This window comes from Cajanus cajan, chromosome 9 (assembly GCF_000230855.2).
Source record: "Cajanus cajan strain Asha chromosome 9, NIPB_CcT2T_4, whole genome shotgun sequence".
NCBI classification, from domain to species: Eukaryota; Viridiplantae; Streptophyta; class Magnoliopsida; order Fabales; family Fabaceae; genus Cajanus; species Cajanus cajan.
The window spans coordinates 52,921,059-52,943,700 of NC_138525.1; the positions used below are offsets into that span (position 1 = coordinate 52,921,059).

The 22,642-nt window shown below is 31.2% G+C and overlaps 2 protein-coding genes and 1 pseudogene across 4 annotated transcripts; 2 read left to right on the forward strand and 1 right to left on the reverse strand.

Moving 5' to 3' along the window:
• Positions 1 to 450: 450 nt before the first annotated feature.
• LOC109814812 (Galactosyltransferase family protein) lies at positions 451 to 4,782 on the reverse strand. Of its 2 annotated transcripts, none has more exons than XM_020379326.3 (11): positions 4,624 to 4,782; positions 4,303 to 4,399; positions 4,141 to 4,196; positions 3,815 to 4,032; positions 3,539 to 3,602; positions 2,267 to 2,339; positions 2,063 to 2,183; positions 1,858 to 1,945; positions 1,646 to 1,771; positions 1,188 to 1,297; positions 451 to 845 (listed from the first exon to the last, which is right to left on the reverse strand). In XM_020379326.3, exons 1-11 carry the CDS (start codon positions 4,713 to 4,715, stop codon positions 697 to 699), a joined length of 1,194 nt encoding a protein of 397 aa, XP_020234915.1. In that variant the 5' UTR covers positions 4,716 to 4,782; the 3' UTR covers positions 451 to 696. The 2 variants fall into 2 exon arrangements, with proteins under 2 accessions (XP_020234915.1, XP_020234913.1); XM_020379324.3 differs by having other exon boundaries at positions 3,815 to 4,041.
• A 7,682-nt stretch (positions 4,783 to 12,464) lies between these two features.
• LOC145952172 (uncharacterized) lies at positions 12,465 to 15,961 on the forward strand (annotated as a pseudogene). The gene is made up of 2 exons (XR_014429861.1): positions 12,465 to 12,726; positions 13,365 to 15,961. The product of XR_014429861.1 is annotated as an uncharacterized LOC145952172 (transcript).
• Positions 15,962 to 19,932: 3,971 nt separating this feature from the next.
• Positions 19,933 to 21,626, forward strand: LOC109814813 (limonoid UDP-glucosyltransferase). Its single transcript, XM_020379327.3, has one exon. The coding sequence runs from the start codon at positions 20,001 to 20,003 to the stop codon at positions 21,402 to 21,404; it is 1,404 nt and encodes a 467-aa protein (XP_020234916.1). The 5' UTR covers positions 19,933 to 20,000; the 3' UTR covers positions 21,405 to 21,626.
• The last annotated feature ends 1,016 nt before the right edge of the window (positions 21,627 to 22,642 follow it).

Below are 22,642 nucleotides of genomic sequence, written 5' to 3' on the forward strand. Positions count from 1 at the left end.
AATGATACAATTAGTTAAAAAAAAAAAGTGTAAAATGCAACTACCGAAGAATTTTAAAGATTTTAAATAAGTCTGTTATTAAAATTTATATAACTTGGTTAAAAAATTCCGTCTACTTTAATGAAACCGTGCTTAAGAAACCCAATTACAAATTGATTTATAATTTTAAAGAATCAATTATATTTCTTTTAAAATACAGAAACTTATTTAATTTTATTTTTGAAATAGTTCATGTAATTAAATCTTAATCTAAATATTACTTATTTTGAAACTTGTGATTTCATATTAGTAGAGAAAGAATCATTAAAACCGACTTAGTGGTGAATTTAAAATAATATGTTAAATTTTTTTTAAAAAAAGTTATGATTTTCAAACTTTAAAATCGTTGATGAAATTTTAATGGATAAAATAAAATATTAGCAGAAAAAAATAAAGTGACTTCACAATTCATATTATCACCAAAGGAATCATCATTACTATCAATTCATTGCTCTTCAGTATCCTACATTGAAAATTGACCTTGCACAAAAGGATTAAAGGAACAAAAATATAAAAATATACATTATGTAAGAAAGAGGCCAATGCTACAAAATACCTAGTATAGTTATCATCATATCCTCCCACACTCAAAAACAAGACCGGGAGGTATGCATGCCAACACGTGAATCAGTTGGTTTTCCATTGAACCAACCTAACCTAAAATAAAGCACTCCAAACAGCTCCATCTCCTTCACCACACTTTGAATGCACAAATTTGATCTTCTCCACTGACTTGCAGATTCCACTGCAGCTCCAGTCAAAGGATGCAACACATATGTTACCTGCTTGTGCCTTCCACTCACAGTCTACACAAACAATATTAGGTTAGAAATAAAGTTTCATGAGAATCATCTAATGACACCAAAATACATTATAAATGCCAGAACTTCTAGAATTACTTGAATAAATATAGATTTTAGGTCTGATTGGACAAATTTATCCAGAAACACTTAAACAGAAAATAAGAAAGTGAAATGAAATTAATTTCCCCATAAGATAAAATTAGCTTATATATAAGCTAATTTTATAGAAACTTTTTCATATTGACTTTTCTAAAAATATTTTTTTAAGTTATGTATTATCTAATTTTAGTTTATGAAAAAGTTCATCAGGCCTTCTGTATTTTTCAGAATTTTCAGATACCATACCTGGAGGAGTTCCACAGCACATACTGCGGTCATCTATGTGCTCAACTTCTAGACCTATGAACCATGCACCAAGTGACACATCTTCATTGGCATATTTGTGCAATATTGGCCTGTAGTCAAAATTAGGATCCCCGTCAAACTTTGACTGATCTATGAGCTAGAATAAAAAGCACTTCTTAACTAACTCAAATTTATTTAACTTTTTTATTGGCATCGGCAGAACTATAAAGTCTGGGATGGCAATTAATTTCACATTAAAAATGTTTCTTCATATATATGGATGAATCTAGTGAGAATTTTAGAAGAATTTGTCTTGACCATACAACTGACTTAAATGATTAAAACAGTTCAACTTAAATCTATTCTTGATCATCCATTAATCAGCGTTGTATGGTCTAATTAGCTAAATAGGTAGCTAGTTAATAATTAAACACTGCATGGAAAAAAGGTATTCATACTGGTTAATGGAAATGTAGGTGGCTAGATCCTTAGAGATTGCATAGATCTGCCCAGTTGCATGTCGGAAGTATTTGTTCCCTTCTTCTCCAAATTTCCAAAACTCAGGTTCATGATACTTAACATCCCTAGAATATGAAGAAAAAAAAATCAGATAATTACAAAGTCACAATGAGGATCATTGAATGACCAAATATCAGTCCAGTGGAATTACTTTCGAGAAAGAACAGGTCCAGATTTCATACATCCAATGTAGACCCTGGGTTTTGAACGGTGACGAGCAAGGGTTGTTGCAAGTACGCCTACATCGTAGAAGTTGTTAGATCAAACCTTGATTGTGAGGGGAATGGAGGAAAGTGGTGAAGGAAACAATGGCATGGAGACATGAAAAATGTCGAGAATGTTGAGAAAGCACATACCTAAATTGACATGCACATCATCATCCACTTTTACGTAGAAATCAGCATCCCATTTTGCAACTGCTGTAGAGAAGAAAATTTTTGTCTTTGCAGACAATTCATGATACCCTTCAACATGTTCCTACAAAATGAATAAACAATATCATAATCCTGCTAGATTATCCAAATTTATCTCACATAAACAGTTCTAATGATATGCTTTACCAGGCGAAGGAAGTCTTTGTGCTGGGCTTCTTCTGAATCAATAGCTCGATCTAGAATGCTGTTAGAAGTTGCACTGGGACAAACAATGACAATATCATTCATGTCAGTTCTTTAAGCGTGACAGTGCATCCGATTCAATCATATCTCTATCTTCAACTACAGTAATAAGAAAATCATTTTGTGCGGGTTCATAAGAATGTTGATTTGGAGAAAAGAATAAAAACATCTCTATGGTATCAAAGGTGAAGAAATTGAATTTCTAATTACTACCCTTCAGCCTTCAGAACTGTCTAGATTAAACAGAAAGGAATCTGTTTCTCCGTGAATTCATCAACAATTGAGACCTCATAAGCCCAACCATGTCACAACTTGCATTTTAAGATGTTTTCAACTTTTAAGGTTTCCAAGTCTAAACTCTTGACATTGTATTTTTTAATGGAAACATGGATTCTGGTTATGAGGAGCAAGGATCACTTTAATAATACAAAGAATAAGACCATCACAAGCTGAACCTATAATGAACACAAACAATTTTCCACATACTTCATGGTCAACAAGGTCAGCTCCTACGAAACTTTCATGAAAATTATAGTGCAGCAGAGACTCACAATTCTAGCTTACTTCTGCCAAATGATTTCCAATTAACACGGGATTTTGAAATCATGCTCCCTAACATTACTAAGTCTTCATATTTGAAGTAAAATAAGCAACAACAAATATGCAATGAAACTTCAAAGGAAGGATATCTTCTCTAACAGATATGCTGTCAAGAATCAATAATGAGTTTGATCATTTACCATCATAGAATACTATTATACTAGTAAACCATCTCATCTCAACATGAGATTGTGTGATTAATTTTATTAGAAAATGTAAAGGGTTACACAGAGATTCTGCTGCAATTGGTAACCAATAACTGTTCTTCAAGGTAAGGATTAAAAATGTGTTACGTGACCATATTTTTGGCTCATTTTAGGACCTAGCAGTCAGATAAGATCGTAATCGAGTGAAGTAATATTGTTATATCAAACAAGGAACAATCTTTTCGTGTTATCATACTAACAAAAATAACAAACACCAGTGTTTCACACAACAAAAGAAACTTCAAATATCTTCACATTGGATGGAATTATGGATAAAACCATAATTTCATTAGTCACTTAAGGCATTATTGTAACTCTCTCCTCTCTTGATTCACACAATCACACCATACTTTATTTTGATGATAATTTCATGTTATATTATCACAATCAAAATCCCACAAGAAATCACCTGTGACCAATCATGAATCTAATGACAATTCCCTTCTCACGTTCCAATTGAATAAGCTGTTCTCCTGATCAAGAGGGAGAGCCAAAACCATAACTTGTTACAAATTAGTCCATCACCATTTTGATTAATAATTTGTTTGAATACAAACTTAGAAGAACTTTTCACTGAAAATAAAGTTTTTTCTGGTAGAGAAACTCTTAGAAACACTTTTAACTTGTATTTAAACAGACTCTAGACTAAAACAATTTGCATTAGAATTTTAGAAGCATAAGATACCTTGAGGCATCCAAGTCTCTCTAACTGAATCTCGCCGCTTCCTGCTACTGAAAGCAGTGTTTATGCCAATCACTACAAACACCTTCTTCTTGGGAGGGCCTTCAGTGGAGACCTCCGAAGCCAAGGTGTTAGCCAAACCATCCGAGATCTCAGGTTCTCGAGTACTCCTTGCTGCTGCCAGCTCCATCTGAAGCATGGAAACTTGCTTGTCTAGAGATCTGACACCCCTCAAAAGAAAGAAAAAAACCAATTATTCAACAAACACTTCAATTGTAAATTGCAAGAAAATCCAACCAAAATGGAAACATATTCCTCTTAGCACTCACTGAATGGCCTCATGGGTTTTGTATACTTCACTGATTACATCCTTATCCTGCACAGGCTGCATGTGACACATTCCAAAACACCCCCATAGATTTCAAAATCATGGATCATAATTTAAAACACGTGAAAATGGAACTGAAAAATTCAATGTGAGTAAACCATGCCTTTTTAGTAGCACAATCCCCTGACACCACTTCAAGTTCTTGATTATGTCGATGTTTCGACAGAAACGCCCCGTTAGATTCAGGGGGTTCCCACATCCTGAAAAGTAACAAAGATGTTGTTGTTCAGTCATCGACACAACACAAGCCATAAAAATTTGAACTTGGAAAAACAGTGCCAACACACAGACCCAAGTTTCAAACTTCAGTTTCATGAGAACAAGATAAAATGAAAGTAAACAGAACCAAATCCAGAACTGAGAAGAATCATATGATAAAAAGAGTAAAGAGAAAAAGTTGAGACATGATGATGGAGAGAGAGACCTGGAAGTTATGAGCATCCCAATAAGGAAGGAAAATACAGAAAAAATTGGAACCCATTTTGCAGAGATCTTCGTAGAACTACGAGTTTTCATATTGGTTGTGAATACGACTACTACAACTTAACTTTCAACAGAGTTTTTATGTTAATAATAACGATAACAGGGTGTCATTCGTGGGTATTTATATTAGAATAAGTGAATAACAGTATAAACGATTTACATTTGAATGGAGTAAAATGGCAATACTTTATGAATTTTTTAAAGATGAATATAAATAGGCTTGTTAAAAGCTGTTGAAAATGTAGCTCGTATCAGAAAACTTAAACTAATTTATTAAATTATAAATGTTAATAAAATTATCTGTTAAAGTAGGTATATAAATGATAAAAATAATATGTTTTTATCCTATTTTTATATTAACTTTAATTTCATTTTATTGATAAAATATATTTTGAGGTATTTATAATTTAGTTTTTTAATTAGTTTTAAATTATTTTAACTTTTATTTATAGATAAATTATTTTAATTAAAAAAATTGTTTCAATTATTATGTTTTTTCTTTGTGTATTATTATTTCTTAAAATATTTCTAAGTAAGTCTAAATAAAGTAAAAGAAATATACACTAAAATAGGTCTCGTACTTCTGTTATGCTAGCTTGTCTAAAAGAAATACTTTATGTCTGCATGTATTTAAAGAAAACAAAAGATAAATTTAATTAAAGTTGAGTTATAGTTGGCAATTAATAATTGAAAGGTTTGAATAATTTTTTTGTTAACTATAAATAAATGATAAAATAAGATATATTATAAAATTTATAAGGATAAAAAATCTAAAAATTGTGTATAATGAAAAAAAAAATATTTCAATTATTATATCTTTATTTGTGTATTATCATTTCTTAAAATAAAAACAGGTTACCACCTTAACTGTGTATTTTGTTATGTCTAAGAAAGGTGTTTTTTGAATTTGACTGAGTGATGATAGAACATAGAAGTCGTTGAGATTGTTAGGCAAAGTTGACATGCGACTTGGACTCGTAAGAAATGGCGTCTTTTGTCTCTCGCCACGCCAATCACGCCTTCAGTGTGCTCATCCTATGTTACGAGTTTCGTTATGGAAAGAAAAGCTCCATAATTCATTCACTTGTTTTAACTTAATTAAATTCAGTGAAATTATTTCAAAGGAAGTGGGCTCTTACATGCTTCCGTGTAACGATTGGATATTTGCTTCCCACTAAGTCTTCCACCAAGTGCAAAATTCATTTATGGTAGGGAATCATCACTAAACTGATCTAAATAATGTCTAACAATCCCACAATTTTTTATGATATACTTTCGGTATCACAATGCAAACAGTTTTAAAAAATTTATATATGTGTTAAGTACATCAATAAATATATTATTATTTTGATAAAATTTTACTAAAATATTTACTTTTAATAAATGCATTATTTTTTTTAATTGTGATGATTGAATAATTTGTAAAAGAAAAAATTAGAAAATAAATAATTGATGTTACGTTGAAAAGTTAAAAACATCATTCATTTTAAGATATTTTTCAATTACTAAAAATATAGTCATTGTAAAGTGAAGAAAATAACTTTTTTTCATCAAGATTTTTGTTTTGGTACAGATACATTTAGGTATGTGCAGGATTTTATTTAAACTTTAGTATTATCATTGTATCACATGAGACTCGATGCAATATCATAATACATATTCACAATGATTTGTCAACATCAATTTATTTGCAACATTCATCCATTTCAACATCACAAAGTCATGCTCAAATAACCTTACTTAATCATATTCATCAATTGGCACAAGAATCATCTAAGTCAATCACCATCAATTACAATAAATAAAAGGCATTAGGCACAAAATGACGCCCAATGGCAACCATTGCACGCCCAAAGTGGCATACTCAGAGAGCACATGTAGCTCTCGAGATAACTCGCTCCTGACATTATTCACTTTACGCCCTACAAGATAACCACAAGGAGCTTCCACTCCTAGCATAGACCAACCACTCCCAATGTGAGTGACATAGAGAACAAACTTTGCTCTCGGTCATAACGGCGCCTGGCAGGCCTAAGAAGATGCCTGACGTCTTATTAGAAACTCAAAATTTGTAGAAATGCAAATTTCATACTACGAGTGCAAGTTATCAATTTACAAACCCAATTAGTAAAACACTTCAACAAGTCAAATACGCTTTTAAAAGGCTAGAATTACATATAATTACATACTCATATAAACTTTTCTACAATCACCAATAATGCATTTCTTTAAAGTTCTCATAGAAACTCATGAACAATTCAAGGTTTAGAAGATTAGTTTAATATATGAAATTAACCATACATGTAGGTTCAATGCATTAAATAAGGCAATGAAGAATCACATGGAAGAAAGAAACACAACACAAGTCACAATTTGGTATTTCTCCCTTGTACAATGCACACAACAAAGAAGATATTGGAAATCAATCTCACTATCCAATAATTATCTCACACCTAGAGTGAGATTACTTGCTCCCTCCTTATTTTGGTGAACACTCGCCAAAGGGCACGGATCTCTAGGATGATATTCCATGAACTTTGGTTCTTCTCCTAGTTCTTCAAAGTACAAATGTAAAAGTAAAAAATGAAAAGCTTAAAACCTTAACTAATATTTAACCATTTAGTAAAACAATTTTAATTATGATTCACTTCCTTTCCCTCCAATATAAAATAATATATATTTAATTAAAAAACAAATTTCATATAAATAAAATACATTTATAAAAAATCAATCCAATTATTTATTAAAAATAATATTTAATTAATAAGCAAAAATCTTGGAGTGTTATACCTTTTAGCTCATAGCTTCCCATGCTTTAAGCACTTTATTTTTATTTATTTATTATTTTATCTTTTAATTCAATGCATTTGTTCTACATGGTTTTGAAGAAAATCATATCTTATTCCCTTTCAAATTGTGACATAATTGATGGAGCATGATTATTTTTGGAATACAAATCTATTAGTGTTTTTTGATTAATAGTTTTTTTTATTTAAATTTTGTTTGATGATTTTGTTACGACCAACATTTGGTCACGAGGTCTAACATTACATTGCTGATATCAAGACAAAAGGTTTCTCATTAATTAATCCATTCATTTATTCTTGAATGTTGACAATCATCTAAGCATAACCCATTCATTTAAGATATTAAAAGTCTTTACTAAGTTATATCTTTTCTCAATACTTTTATTTTAAAAAAAATTATATGTTTTTATTTCAATCAAGATAATTACCATATATATATATATATATTCACATACATATATATATAGAAGTAAGTCTATCTAAACTTATTTTGTTCAATAACTCATGTTCTACATTAAATTTTAATGATCTAACAATTGAATTTAAAGTTCTTAATGCATAGATCAAGATTTTAAATTTTTAAAAAAATTTAAAAAACATTTGATACTTCCTTTCATTATTCAAATTAACATATAATCATAAAATTATTTTATACGTTGATTTGAATTAATAAAAAAAATCAAATGGTCTTCAAATTTTTAAAATTTGCAGACTTGATCTATGTATTAAGAACTTTAAATTCAATAGTTGGATCGTTAAAATTTATTGTAAAATATGAGTTATTAAATAGAGTAAGTTTAGATAAACATAGTTTTAGAATAATTTGTTATATTATTAACTACATTATTAATTGAATTTGAAATATAAATTTAACTTACGTCCATTGAAATTTTGTGCATGCATTAATGTTCTCAACATAAATTTAACTCACATTCATTCACATTTTGCATCTGACCATGTTCTTAATGAAAAAAAAAACAAGAAGGCACATTTTGCATTAATCCATATTTTCAACGAAACACCCATTCACATTCTACATCTCTAACTCTCAAACTTATTGTCTAGTCACCTTTTTCTCTTTCTAGTCAAACTATATATATTTCTCAACCATGAACAAATCAAAATTACCTTTGTTTAATCCCTTCTTCTTGATTTTCCAATGAAACTACGTAAGTTACTTTAGATTTTCATGTGTATTTCATCGTATATTATTTGAGCATAGATTTACGTTAAAATAGAATGAAATAACATGAGATTTCATTGACTTCAACTACTAAAAGTTGTTATTGCTTAAACTCCAAAGACTAATGGAAGGTTTTTATCTATGGGTGAGATCATAAGTAGTAGAGGATGAAGAAGATGATAAATGGTGAAAAGCGTGGGAGAAAGCAATGTAAATCATTATATTATTAAAAAAAAAATATTTCATTATTGTTATTTTAAAGGTTTTTTATGTTTATTTTTGTTTAATTTGAGGTTGAAATTTATTTGATTAGTTTATTAAGTTTTTATGAATAGAGTGATCTAATATCACATGTGGGATTATCAAAACACTTTTACAATTTGATTTTATGCGTATAACATTGGTGGTTATGAATAGTGAAATGAACATGAGGATGATAGGATAATATTTTGGGAATGTAATCGAAGAGATGAAAAACATTAAGATTTGAAACAGTTTTTGTTGGAAAGGGTTGTTTGTTGTGCTATCTATGCATAATTGATTTTGTTTGTGGTAGACCATTTGCCATTAAGGATAATAAGGGGAATCCAAAGGAAAGATTGTTAAGTAAGGCTTTGCTTCTTTTTTTTTTGTGTCGAATGGACGTTTCATTGGAAGAAATGTATAAAGTGAAAGATAGATATGATAATAATAATTTAAGAATTACTTTGAGAACCATAATTTGAGAACTTCATTGGATTTTATGTAATTACAATCTATGCCCCCTCCATTATTTTACCTTGAGTTTGTCTTATATTTATTTAGTATTTCTTTTTAAACAATTGATGATTAAGAATAGAGGTGAACCTATTGTGCTATTATTAGAGCAAATCTTGCAAGGAAATATAATGAGACATAGGACATTTTTTTAAAGTATTGCTTTCATAATAATTTATCTAGTTAGTTGTTTATTTGATTAATTTTATATATTTTGTATGTGTTCCAAAAGCACATTAACTTTTTTTTTCAAACTACTAATTTTGAAATCACCTTTATTCATTATAATTTGTTGTTAGATTTAAAAATTAATTTGTATATTTCAAAATAAACTTATATTAGTTAATATATTTATATTACCGTAAATCGCACAAGTCTACAAATTAGTTGTAATTAACTTAAATACTCGAACTCCGGTGGGCTACAGCAAATGGTCCAACTCGAACCTTAACGCCCATTGTAAGTTTGTAACTCACGTCTTTTCCGTAGGGACACACAAATGTTTTCAATAGCCTCCCTTGAGATTGCCATGCATTTCTCAAGACTCAAGCACAAACAGCAACTTTAATTCAATTAAATTTTTTACATTTAAATATATTTTTAATCCCTTAAATTTAGTAATTATTTTTAGGTCCTTAAATTTAAAATTATTATTTTTAGTCCTTATAATTTTATAAAATTTTATTTTAATTCTTATATCCAAATTTTGTTAAAGAATTTATCAAACATTATTGCATAAAATATACTTATTGGTGTTCCGGTTAGTGAAAACATCATATTAAATTCAGTTGATATTGTATAACTATCTTAATTAGTCACTTTTAGATATGTTATTGGTAATTCGGGGGACTAAAATAAGATTTTTAAAATTTACAAAGACTAAAAATAATAATTTTAAATTTAAGAGACCAAAAATAAATTTATCTTGAAAGATTAAAAATATATTTAAGCCAATTTTATGCCAAAGTTAAGCAATTTGAGCATTTTATGGAACGCTTCTAACATGAAGCACCGCTTCAACTACTGCATCACGGTGAGGTACGGAATTATTTCTAAAATAATAATATTTTATTAGATAATTTATTTTATAATAATTTTTAACAAATATTTAATCATTTTAAATTTTATTTTATTCAATTATTAATGATTACAATTACAAATATAACTTTTGTCACTCAATTCCTACGTCTCATCTCTCACTATTTGTTGTCACAAAGTCATGACAATCTTTTAGTCGATGATCCGTCCAAACATGAATCACACATCATTTAAAATTGTAAAAAATATACATTTCGTTCCTTATATTATTTAATAGTTTCAATTTAGTCTCACTTTAATTATTTGAATCAATTTGATTCCACACATTTAAAATGTAAGTCAATGTTTACCTTTCCGTTCAGTCTGTTTAAAAATTTAACAGTGATGTCTATGTAGCAATGTTTGTTAATTTTCTAAATGACACGTGAAATGGTCAAGGGTTTAGTCTCCCTCTTTTTCACAGCTTCGCATTCTCTCATTCTCTCCCATTGGAAACATGCTCAAAGTCTACCGGAAGTCGAAGTTTGATTTTTCAAGGTTGAAGTTTACTCATTTTCAAAGTCTCCCTCTTTTTCCCAGCTTCGCATTCTCTCCCATTGATAGCCATTATCATTTTTCTTTTCTGGTTTCTTCTCACAAATTTTTCGAGGTTGTTGCTAGAGGTTCCATTTTCGTTGTTGCTGGCTCAAGCGTTTTAGGGTTTAGGGTTCGTTGTGACTTGCAACAGGCTCTCAATAAGGTTTATTATCTTTGCAGTTCTGTGTTGCTTTTATATGTTTTTTTCTTTTCGTCTATTAATCGCTTTTTAGTGTGGTATCATCCCATTTTCCCTTTTTACTTTTGTAATATTCTAGATTTGTAATACAACATTATTAATATTATATATATATATATATATATATATATATATATATATATATATTCTTAAAATAATACTTCTTTTAAATTTCAATTACTTTATTTAAAAATAAATAAAATTGGTTATATTATTATTTTTAGAAATAGTTATAATTCATATATATTTTTTTAGAATAATATTTTAATCATTAAATATATATATATATATATGATATTATAGATATTTATAATATTATAATAACATAACAAATTATTTAATATAAATTACATGTTTATTTAATAAATAATTATGTGAAAGTGGGAGAGAGAAATGAAACGTGTACTGTGAACCTTATTACGTATGTGAGTATTATGTAAGTAAGTGATGAGTGAAGTAAAATGGCTTACGTAGGTGCAGTGGATTTACGCAGTTACGTGGCAGCAAATATATACCTGTGCAGTGGATTTATATATGAGAAATTCTATGGTACCCATCTTATTTGAGAGGGTACCGGTACAGTTTTTAATATTTTATATTTTTAATAATTTATTTAAATAATATTTATAATATTTTATTCTTTCAATTTTTAAATTATTTAGTTATTTTATTTTTTATTTTATATATTCTAATTTATTTGCAATAATATTATTATATATTTAAATAATTTAATTTTAATAATTTTTTAAGTTTATTTTTATTTTTTCACTTAAATTTTTTGAATTTCTATATTTTAATTTTAATAATTTTTTAAGTATTTTTTTTTTGTCTTTTTGTCATAAATTTTTGAATTTCTATATTGTAATTTTAATAATTTTTTATTTTTACTATTTATTAATTTTTCTTTTTTTTAATATTTTATAATATTATTGAAATCTTATAATTTTAATTTTTATAATTTTATCTTACTTTTTATTTTATAAATATAATTTAGATTATTCATTTTATAATTAAATTAATTTTTTTAAAAAATTTTATGAGTTTACATAGAAAAATGTATTGGAACCCCTCGATCTTTGAGGGTACCGTAGCAACTCCCTTTATATATATGCAGTGAATTGAAGAAGCCCAAGTGCTTACGTCGTATGCCTTTATCAAATATTCCTTTGCAACACTTGTACACGTTATCTAAATCTGCAGCAGTGGATAGCAACTTAATAAATGCTTGAAGATTTATTTTCAGGTAAATATTCTCTTACGCACTTCCTTCCGTAATCAAAGTAAAAATCACCCCCTATAAATAGTAACATCCGTTTGAACAGACAGCAAGAGAAGAGAACCCCTTATAAATAGTAACATCCGTTTGAACAAACAGCAAGAGAAGAGAACGTAAAAGAAAAATAGAAGGAGAAAGTAATAGTACGTGCAAAAGGAAGGAAAACCGCAGTGTAAGATAATAAAATTCTGATAAGTGTGCATTTCAAGGTAAGGGGGAGGAGAACCTTGTTTCTTTAAAATTTTATTTATTATTATGTTATTTATTTATGTTATTTTCTTGATACATTTATCTAGTGAGGTGCCCCTAACCTAATTTATTTGCTTATTTTATGCTTATTATTATTCATAATAATTATTAATATGTTCATATTGTTTATTTATTCTGTAATAATTATCATTATTATTGGTGCTCTTAATATATTTTAATTACGTATATGTTATTTAATTAAAGATTAAATAATGATAAATTCTCAAATTTATTTAGCGTTATTATTTTTAAATTGATTATAATATAATGTTGTTAAAATATATTTGACTCGTTTTAAAAATAAATATTGCTCTATGGCCATAGAAGATAAAGTTTGAATTATTTATAGCTGGAGGTTTGATCTTGGGGATTTAAATGAGTAATCATTCATGGTAAAATATTTTGTTGACATTTGGTTGGTACTACAATAATGTTCATTTATCCTGACTAGTCACTATTAAAATGATTCAAATTTTATTATTTAATTTTTATGTTATTACATATAATCTTGTTCTTTGTTTAATTAAAAATATTTATTTAATAAGTGTTCTCACTCCTTATTTCTTGTTTTGGAAAAATTTAAATTAAATAAATATAGATGGATGTGCCAGCGATCCCTGCTCCTTTTCCTTCAATTATTTCTGCTGTATTTTCCGGGACTACGTGGAGTGTGGATGCGGTGGCAAACGCAGTCACCTTCAATGGAGTAGCAGTGTCAAGCTTTACTTTCTCCCCGAATCAAGAAATCCCTACCGTAATTGATGGTCCTATAATAGTCACCTTCTTTTTACCACCTGCAAACCATGTGAACCCCATCGTGAATCTGTTCCAACCACCTATGTAATTATTATGGAAGTAGAAAAATAAACACTATGATGTGTAAATAAGCTTGAAATAGTCTGTATTATATAGGTAAGAAAAATAACTACGCGCGTTTTGTAAAATATTGTAATGATAAGTACTTATGATATGATATAATGTATAATATTATTATCCATGTGTTCTTTTAGCTATATATATATATATATTTATTATTGGGGTTAATATTAATACTATTAGGCGTTATAACTTTCGCTTTTAGGGTGTGGTCCCATGGTTAGATTTCATGTTTTAAGTGTGGTTTAGGGTTTAGGGTGCAGTCCCATTTTCGCTTCCTACTTTTGTTTGATTTGAACATGCTTGTTGTTTATTAATTTAATTTGACTTTAAATATAGTTTAATTTTAAAATATGTCTTTTTATATGTATTTAGGGTTTGGTTTAAATGGATGATTATTTTGAGGTCATTGTGCATCATGGGGGGCAATTTGTTAGTAAAGGAAAGTTAAATTATGAGGGTTCCGATTCCACATGGAAATGTGACCCAGATAGGTGGAGTTATTTTGAGATTTTAAATATTTTAAAGGAAATGGGATATGTGATAGTGAATAAATTGTGGTACTTTATGGGTGGTACAGACTTTGAACAGGGTTTCAAATTACTAAATGATGATAGGGGTGCTATGGAAATGATAGATATAGCAAAAAGGTTTGGTAATGTTAGTCTTTATGTTGAACATCCAACATCTGAACCTGGAATTCTACATTCATTACCTATTGAGTGTGAGGTTGAGGCTGATGGGCCTGTTGAGTGTGAGGTTGAGCCTGATGGGCCTATTTAATGTGAGGTCGAGGCTGATGGGCCTATTGAGCCTATGGTTGAGGCTAATGTGGATGATGAGTCTGTGGTGGAGCCTATTGGGCTTGTTGAGGCAGATGGGCCTGTTAAGCTTATGGTTGAGCCTAATGAGGATGATAAGTCTGTGCTGGAGCCTGTTAGGCGTGTTGAGGCAGATGGACCTGTTATGGCACATGGAACAAAGGGTGTGTTGGAGAAGGGTGATAAGTCTGGGCCTGAGAATGATTACAAAGAAAATGAAGAAAGTTACAATAGCTACCCTTTAGTACATTTGGGTGATACATCTGACGATGATACATATTTTTCTGAATTTGATTTATTTGATGCAACTGTGAAACTTGCACAACAAGTGAAGTGTCTGAAGGAACTTTGGATGTTAGTCAGATAAATAATAGTAAGGACTTGGAATTTGAGAATGATTTTGATGTACCTGATGTTGAATAGCAAGGTGGTTGTAGCAATGACAATAGAGATGGCAATTTTGACGACTATGTAGAAGGGACTAGCAACAAGAGGGGTAGGCCAAGAAGACTACATGTAAGCCTATTCCAGAGCCAGTATTTGAGAATGATGATTCAAGTGATTCAGATGATTAATTATTTTTTTAAAAATTCAGTTCACAAAGGAAAAAACCATATGGATAGGGGTATTTCTGATTCTAAATATGAATCAGAGGAGTTTGTTAGTGGAGTTGATGATAGTAGTGATGAAGAGGGTCTTGGGACAAGCCAATTTCCATGTTTTAAGATGCCAAGCAACATGACAGATTACAAATGGGAACTTGGAACATACTTTTTAGGGAGGGAACAATTCAAAGAAGCAATTATTACTTATGCTATGCATTCAGGTATAAACTTGAAATTCACAAAAAATGACAACAGGAGAGTTCGGGTCATATGCAAATCAGGGTGTCCATGGGAGTCATATTGTGGGAAAATACCTCATCAACAAACTTGGCAATTAAGAAAGATAGTTGATAAACACACATGTAGTAGAGAGTACAAGGTAAACTTGTTGAGTACAAAATGGTTAAGTGGCAAGCTAAAAACTGCTATAAGGAAAAATCCTAAATTGAAGATTAATGATATTAGAGAAAGGGTCCAAAGGAAGTGGAATGCTGGAATATCTAAGTCAATGACAATTAGGGCGAGGAATGCTGCAAAGAGCATGGTGGAAGGCTCTTTTATTGAGCAATACAAGCGGTTGTATGATTATAGTCATGAGCTATTGAGGTCAAATCCTGGATCAACAATCAAGGTTAAGGTTGAGGGTAATAGGAATGATGATGAAAATAATGAAAATCCTGCTAGAGTTCTTCTAATTTTTCAAAGGATGTATATTTGTTTTAAAGCATGTAAAGATAGCTTCTTCAAGTGCAGACCTATTATTGGTTTGGATGGGTGTTTTTTTGAAGGGATATTTTGGTGGGCAAATATTGGCAGTAATTGGAACAGATCCAAATGATCAAATATTGCCAATATGTATGGCAGTGGTTAAAGGAGAGACAAGAGAGTCATGAGAATGGTTTTTACAACTCCTAATTTCTGATTTGGGTGGCTACACAGTTTGTGGTACTTACACCTTCATTTCTGATCAACAAAAGGTAAAATTTTAAATAACTGCACACCTTTAGTTTTTGCTAGTTATATTTTGTATATTATTTAACTGTGTTTGCTTTTTTTATTATTTATTTATAGGGTTTGCTGCCAACTTTGAATAAGTTATTGCCTGGTATAGATTAAAGGTTTTGTGTATGACATCTGTACAACAACTTCTGAAACAAGTTTCCAGGAAAAAAGTTGAAGGATTTAATGTGGAAGGCTGCCACATCCACTTATCCTCAAGCATGGGAAAGAGAAATGCAATAAATTAAGAAAGTCAATGTGGAAGCCTTCAAAATTTAATTCAGATCCCACGAAGGTAAATATTTCTTTATGAATCTAATATTAAATATTTAGATACTTATTATATTTTTAAAAAAAAATTCAGATTTTGGAGTAAGTCTAGGTTTACCCCGAACCCAAAATGTGATGCACTTGTCAACAACATGAGTGAAGCTTTCAATAGTGTCATTGTCGAAGCTAGACATAAGCCCATTGTCTCCATGTTAGAAGACATAAGGGTCTACATGATGGAAAGATGGGCTAAAACTCGGAGAAATATTGTTTTATATGAAGGAAATATTCTACCAAAGATACAAAAAAAAACTTGATAAAGAAGGTCAACAAACAAAATGGTGGTTACCAAGGTATATCAAAATTGATATCTAATTTCAAAATGGTGGTCAGCATACTTGATAACTAATTTGAAATTTTTTTTTGTTAGTTGGGCTGGAGAGAAGGTATTTGAGGTAAGGAACATCAACTAAATTGGAGACAAGTATATTGTCAACTTGCAGACATAAGATTGCAGCTGCAGGAAATGGATGCTGACTGGACTTCCATGTTGTCATGCAATATCATGTATGAATTACATGAATTTGGATCCCAAGGAGTATGTGTCAGACTATTACAAGAAGGCCACATATGAAGTTGTGTATGCACCAATCATATATCCTGTAAATGGGCAGCAACTATGGGCCAAAACATGGTGTGATGACGTTCTTCCACCAAAATCAAAGAAAATGCCTGATAGACCGAGAAAGAGAAGAAATTTAGAAGCATAAGAGCTGAAAAAAATGATACACAATTGAGAGGAATTGATTTCAAAGGAGATGTAGTAGGTGCCTAAATGTTGGACATAACAAATTAAGTTGCAAACATACACCAATTCAACAAACTCAAGGCAGCCAAACTAACCAGCAGACACCTCAAGCTAACCAAACACAGACAACATCAAGCCAACCACCCTAGCAAATCGAAGGAACATCAAGCCAACCACCCCAACAAACCCAGGCAACATCAAGCCAACCCCAACAAATTAAACCCAGGGAACCTACCAAGCCTGCTAGATCTGTCAGGGAAAAGTTGAAGATTAGGAAGAAACCCCATTGGAAACCATGAAGTCTGACTTAACAACTATATAGATTGTTATTTTGTTATTGTGTAATGGGAAAAAATTGATAAGCCCACTTTTTTTTATGTAATATTTTGCAAGTCACTTTGTTGTTCTTATGATACAATTATGGTACAATTAATGGATCCCATAGATTCTGTTATTATTTTGTTATTCTGCTGGCATTGGGACATTGAATGGATCCCATAGATTCTTATTTTAAAACTCATATGAACTGTACTCCTTGTTGTGTTGGTATGTGTTGTTGCATATTGATTAGTCGTATTATGACAATGAAGCAGTGTAAATGGGCCACCCTCTTAAGCACATGGTGCCTCCAAATAATGCAAATGTTGATTATATATGTTTTTAAAGCTTTTTGTTGCACTTTTAATTACTGATTTTAATGTTGATTGTACATGTATCACATACTTTAATGTTGTCCTCTCTCAGTTTTTACAAGCCATGTAATTAGCTTCTTTTTGTTGTCTTTAAATGTTGAACAAAACAAAACATATAAAATCAGATTGAGGGTGCCATTCAACATATCTGAATTAACTCAAAAGTAGTACAAATGTTTGCACAATGCAACTTTTTACAATACAATCATAAATAACCCTACGATACAATCATGAACCACCCTTCTATTACTAATAAAACACTACACAGAACAACACAATCATCAGCCACCCTACTTCAAATAAGCCAAATTTCCAATTTGACCCAACTTATTACATAAAACCATCATGACAAACACATTTATCATCACCAAAACAATTACAAAAATAATCAACATATTCATCCACCATTTTGTTGATTTCAATGAACTTTGGAGAAGGGCTATCTTTCTCTTTTGTCTAGCAATCAACAAGTCTTTCTCATCAACAAATTCTTCTAAAAACCATTCAAAGAAGTTGCAACCACTTTCATTATCACCACTCTACAAAAAAATGAAAAACTTATCAGACACAAACCCCAAAAGGAGAATCAAACCCTACACCTAAAATGAGACATACCTTGTACTTGGGACAACCCCAAAACTTTTTACCATCATTTGCAGATGTCTTCGCTGTTCGTAAAACAACCACATCGCCACAATAACAAGCTGGCACAAACGATCTACCACGACCACCAACGTACATACCCGACGAAGATGAATTCATTGAAGATTCATAATTCATTGGTCGAAAATTGTCAAAGACACGCAACATCATGGAGAACAAATAAAAGAAGAAGAAATGCACGAATGGAAGAAGAAGAAACACACAAAGAAGAAGAAGAAACCAAGATGATACACAAAAGTAAACAACAGCCCTAAAAGAATGCTTAATAATTCACCTCATCAATCCTAATAATCCACGTCATTAATAAAAATAATACACATTTCCACATAGACACCACCATTAAATTTTTAAACGGACTAAACAGAAAGGTAAACATTGACATATATTTTAAACGTGTGGAATCAAATTGATTCCAATAATTAAAGTGAAACTAAATTAATACTATTAAATAATATAAGAGACGTACAAAATGTATATTTTTGCTGTTAAAATTAAAGTTATAACAATATAAATAAATAATTATTTTTTTATACCGTTAAATTAGACTTTTAATATACTTTCTATAAGGTTGTGGCTGCGTGTCCACCAGCCTTTTCTTCCGAAATTTTTTCTTCTCATATTTTATTAATTTTGTAAAGAAAAAAATGAAAATAATGCCTCAAATTCAAGTTTCTTCATCTCTGTACACGTGTTTCTTATCTTTTTCTTTGCTTGGCATAGAAAACAAATATACTACAATAATTTTCAATACTTTCGACGCCTTGAAAATTCAGATAATGAAAATTTTATCCAAAATACCCACGATTCGATTCTATTCTCAATCAAATCTGGGTTTCGTTGAATTTTTTTTCTTCTTTAAAGATACCCAATATTTAATAAATACTCATAGATATTCGCAAATATTAAAAAAATATGCGAATCCCCGCTAAACAAATATATTGGGATTATGGAAGATATTCGCAGGATCACAATAATCCTGATTTTAGGATCTCCACTTTCAGAAATATGTAAACGATTACAAGACAATGAAAGAGATAACAGCTATTAACACATGAGTTAATCATTTATACATTATTAATATAAAGTTTTTTTTATATTAATAACTAATAGTATTTTTTCATTTATTTATTTAATTAAATTAAAATAAAAAAATATTATTAACAATTTTGATTAACTACCAGTATAAATATAGATGATTAATTATTAACATATACTCACATGAATCTGAAGACAAATATTAAATGAATATTTATTTGATGGAAAGGATTACCTATACCCACTCCTAAGACTTTCTCATTCCTACGTATGAAATAAGATAAAAAAAAAAAGTGAAAATAATAAATAATTTAATTAAAAAATAAAGAGAAAAGAAATTAAAGAGTAATGAAACCAACTTGTTATTTATTTATCTCTCTCGTGATTATTGTGATGCTCTTATATAGTGATTAGTGAGTCGCATGTCATTCGTAAGCGCTACTTACTAAAAAACAATCAGTAACAATGGCAGTCGAAACTCCGATTCACGTCCTCTTGGTGTCGTTTCCAGCACAAGGCCATGTAAGCCCTATGCTAAGACTAGGAAAGTGCCTTGCTGCAAGGGGTTGCTATGTGACCTTCTCCACCACGAAGGGCACCCAAAAAAACGACTACACCATGAACGAAACCTCACCCACTTCCATCGGCGACGGTTTTCTCAGCTTCGAGTTCTTCGACGACGTTGCGAGCGACGCCGATCACCCCGCCAGGCGCAGTCTTTTGGACTACACAGCACACCTCGACCGCATCGGGAAGCAATTCGTTTCCGAAATGTTAAAGAAACACGCCGAGGCAAAACGCCCCGTTTCGTGCATCATCAACAACCCCTTCTTTTCCTGGGTTAACGATGTCGCCGCGGAACACGGCATACCTACTGCACTTTACTGGATCCACTCCGCTGCTACCTTCACCGCCTGTCACCGTTACTTCCAAAAACTGTCCCCTTTCCCCACAGACTCCTCGCCGTACACCCTCGTTGAATTGCCAGGTGGCGTAGTCCTTAAACACAGCGAAATCCCTGACTTTCTGCACCCCTTTAGTCGCACTCCCTTTCTCAAGACATTGGTGAGGCAACAGTTTGAGAACTTGTCCAAAACATTCTGCGTGTTGATGGACACGTTCCAAGAGTTGGAGCAAGGTTACCTGGACTATTTGTCGCAGTTCCACCTCGTAAGGCCCGTTGGGCCTTTGTTCAAGAACCCATCATCAGCAGCATTGAGGAACGATGATTGCATGGAATGGCTAAACTCAAAGCCACGTGCGTCGGTGGTGTACATTTCCCTGGGGACCATTGTGTCTCTCTCTGTAGAACAGATCGGAGAATTTGCTCACGGGCTGTTGAACTCTCGAGTATCGTTTTTGTGGGTGTTGAGTGGGTCTGAGAGGGAAGAGGCGCTGAAGGCTAATGTTATGCCAGATGGGTTCTTTGAGAGAACGAGTGAGAGAGGGAAAGTGGTGCAGTGGAGCCCACAAGTGGAGGTGCTGGCGCATCCTTCGGTGGCGTGCTACCTCTCGCACTGTGGATGGAACTCGACCATGGAAGCGCTGGCTTCGGGGGTGCCCATGTTGACGTTCTCGCAAATAAGTGACCAAGTCACGAATGCCAAGTTCGTGGTGGATGTTTATGGGGTGGGGATTCGAGTGCGTGGCGATGAGACTGAGGAGAAAGTCATAAGCAGAGATGAAATACAGAGGTTGTTGGTGGAAGCTATGGTTGGGCCAAAAGCTGAGGAGTTGAAGCAAAATGCGTTGAAGTGGAAGAGTGCAGCAGAGGCCGCATGGGCCCACGGTGGCTCCTCTCACCGGAACCTTGATGCATTTGTTGAGGATCTCAAGAAGCTAAGCCACGTGACAAAGACTCCTCAATAGTTACCTCCATCTCACTGTCACGATGCAATTTGTGTATTCTTAATTGTTGCTGCTGGTGGTAGGTACCAAGTACCAACTACCAAGTCTTTTTGCGTACAAGTGATGCCACAAGGTGGCTCGTGACTTCGTCTGGGATCTACTTGTTTCTGTCTGTTTTCTAATTGTTGTCTCCTCTAGATCTGCCTCCACGTTCTATGCTCATTTGTCGTTTTATTTGATTGATTTGCACGTGTGTCTTGAAATTCTACAAAATTACAAGTAACTTAAATCATCATGTATTGTTTTATAAATAATTAAATAACTAGAATAATGATTGATGTGATGCTTTAAAAATAATTAAGAAAAGTTAAAAGTGATGTGTAACAAATGTTTTTCTTAATCACACTATTAGCAATGATTACAAATGTGAGTACATATAAGATGAGTATATTACTTTTCTAAAGTAGTTTATTGTTGATATTTAAATTCTGAACATTTTTATTAAGATTACAAATTACTAATACTTATTAATTAACATTGATATGTATAACAAGTGTTAATGTAATATTTTTTGAATAATTAAAGACAGTTAATATTCAATAAAAATAGGAGGTGTGCTTACAATAATTCATGGGAGACTCAAATTATATTGAGATGGCTCATTACACCAAATTAATTATCAATAATTACAATTAACATCGATAAAGAAGTTGAAGAATCATGGAACAAACAACAAATCATCAATAAAATTTCCCTTTCATACAACATGCGAAGGTTGAGAGTCAACTTCACTATCCAATGATTATCCTACTTTTTAGAGTGAGATTACTCACTTTCTCCTTACCTCAATTTCCCCTTACCTCAATAAACGCTTGATGTAACACTCAATTTTTCATAATATAATATAAGTATTTTATTAATAAATTTGATGTTTTTATTTTATTAGTAGGTGTTGTTAAATATTTGTTTTAATTATTTAATATATTTTAGAATATAATATATGGTGATTTTATTAAAGGTCATTATAATATTTATTAAAAGAAAAGGAAATTTGTAATTGTGGTCAAGTGTTTTAACTAAAAGAGGGTTAATGGAAGGTTATTAAGGTTTTTAAAATAATAGTTTTTTAATCAAACCTTTTTATGTCTCTATTTTCACGTAGGCGCCTCAGAATTCAAAGAACAAAAGTAAGAAGGAAATCATCCCAAAGTAATGCACCCATCATCTAAAGATTATCCAAGTAAGAGAAAGTGAGAAAT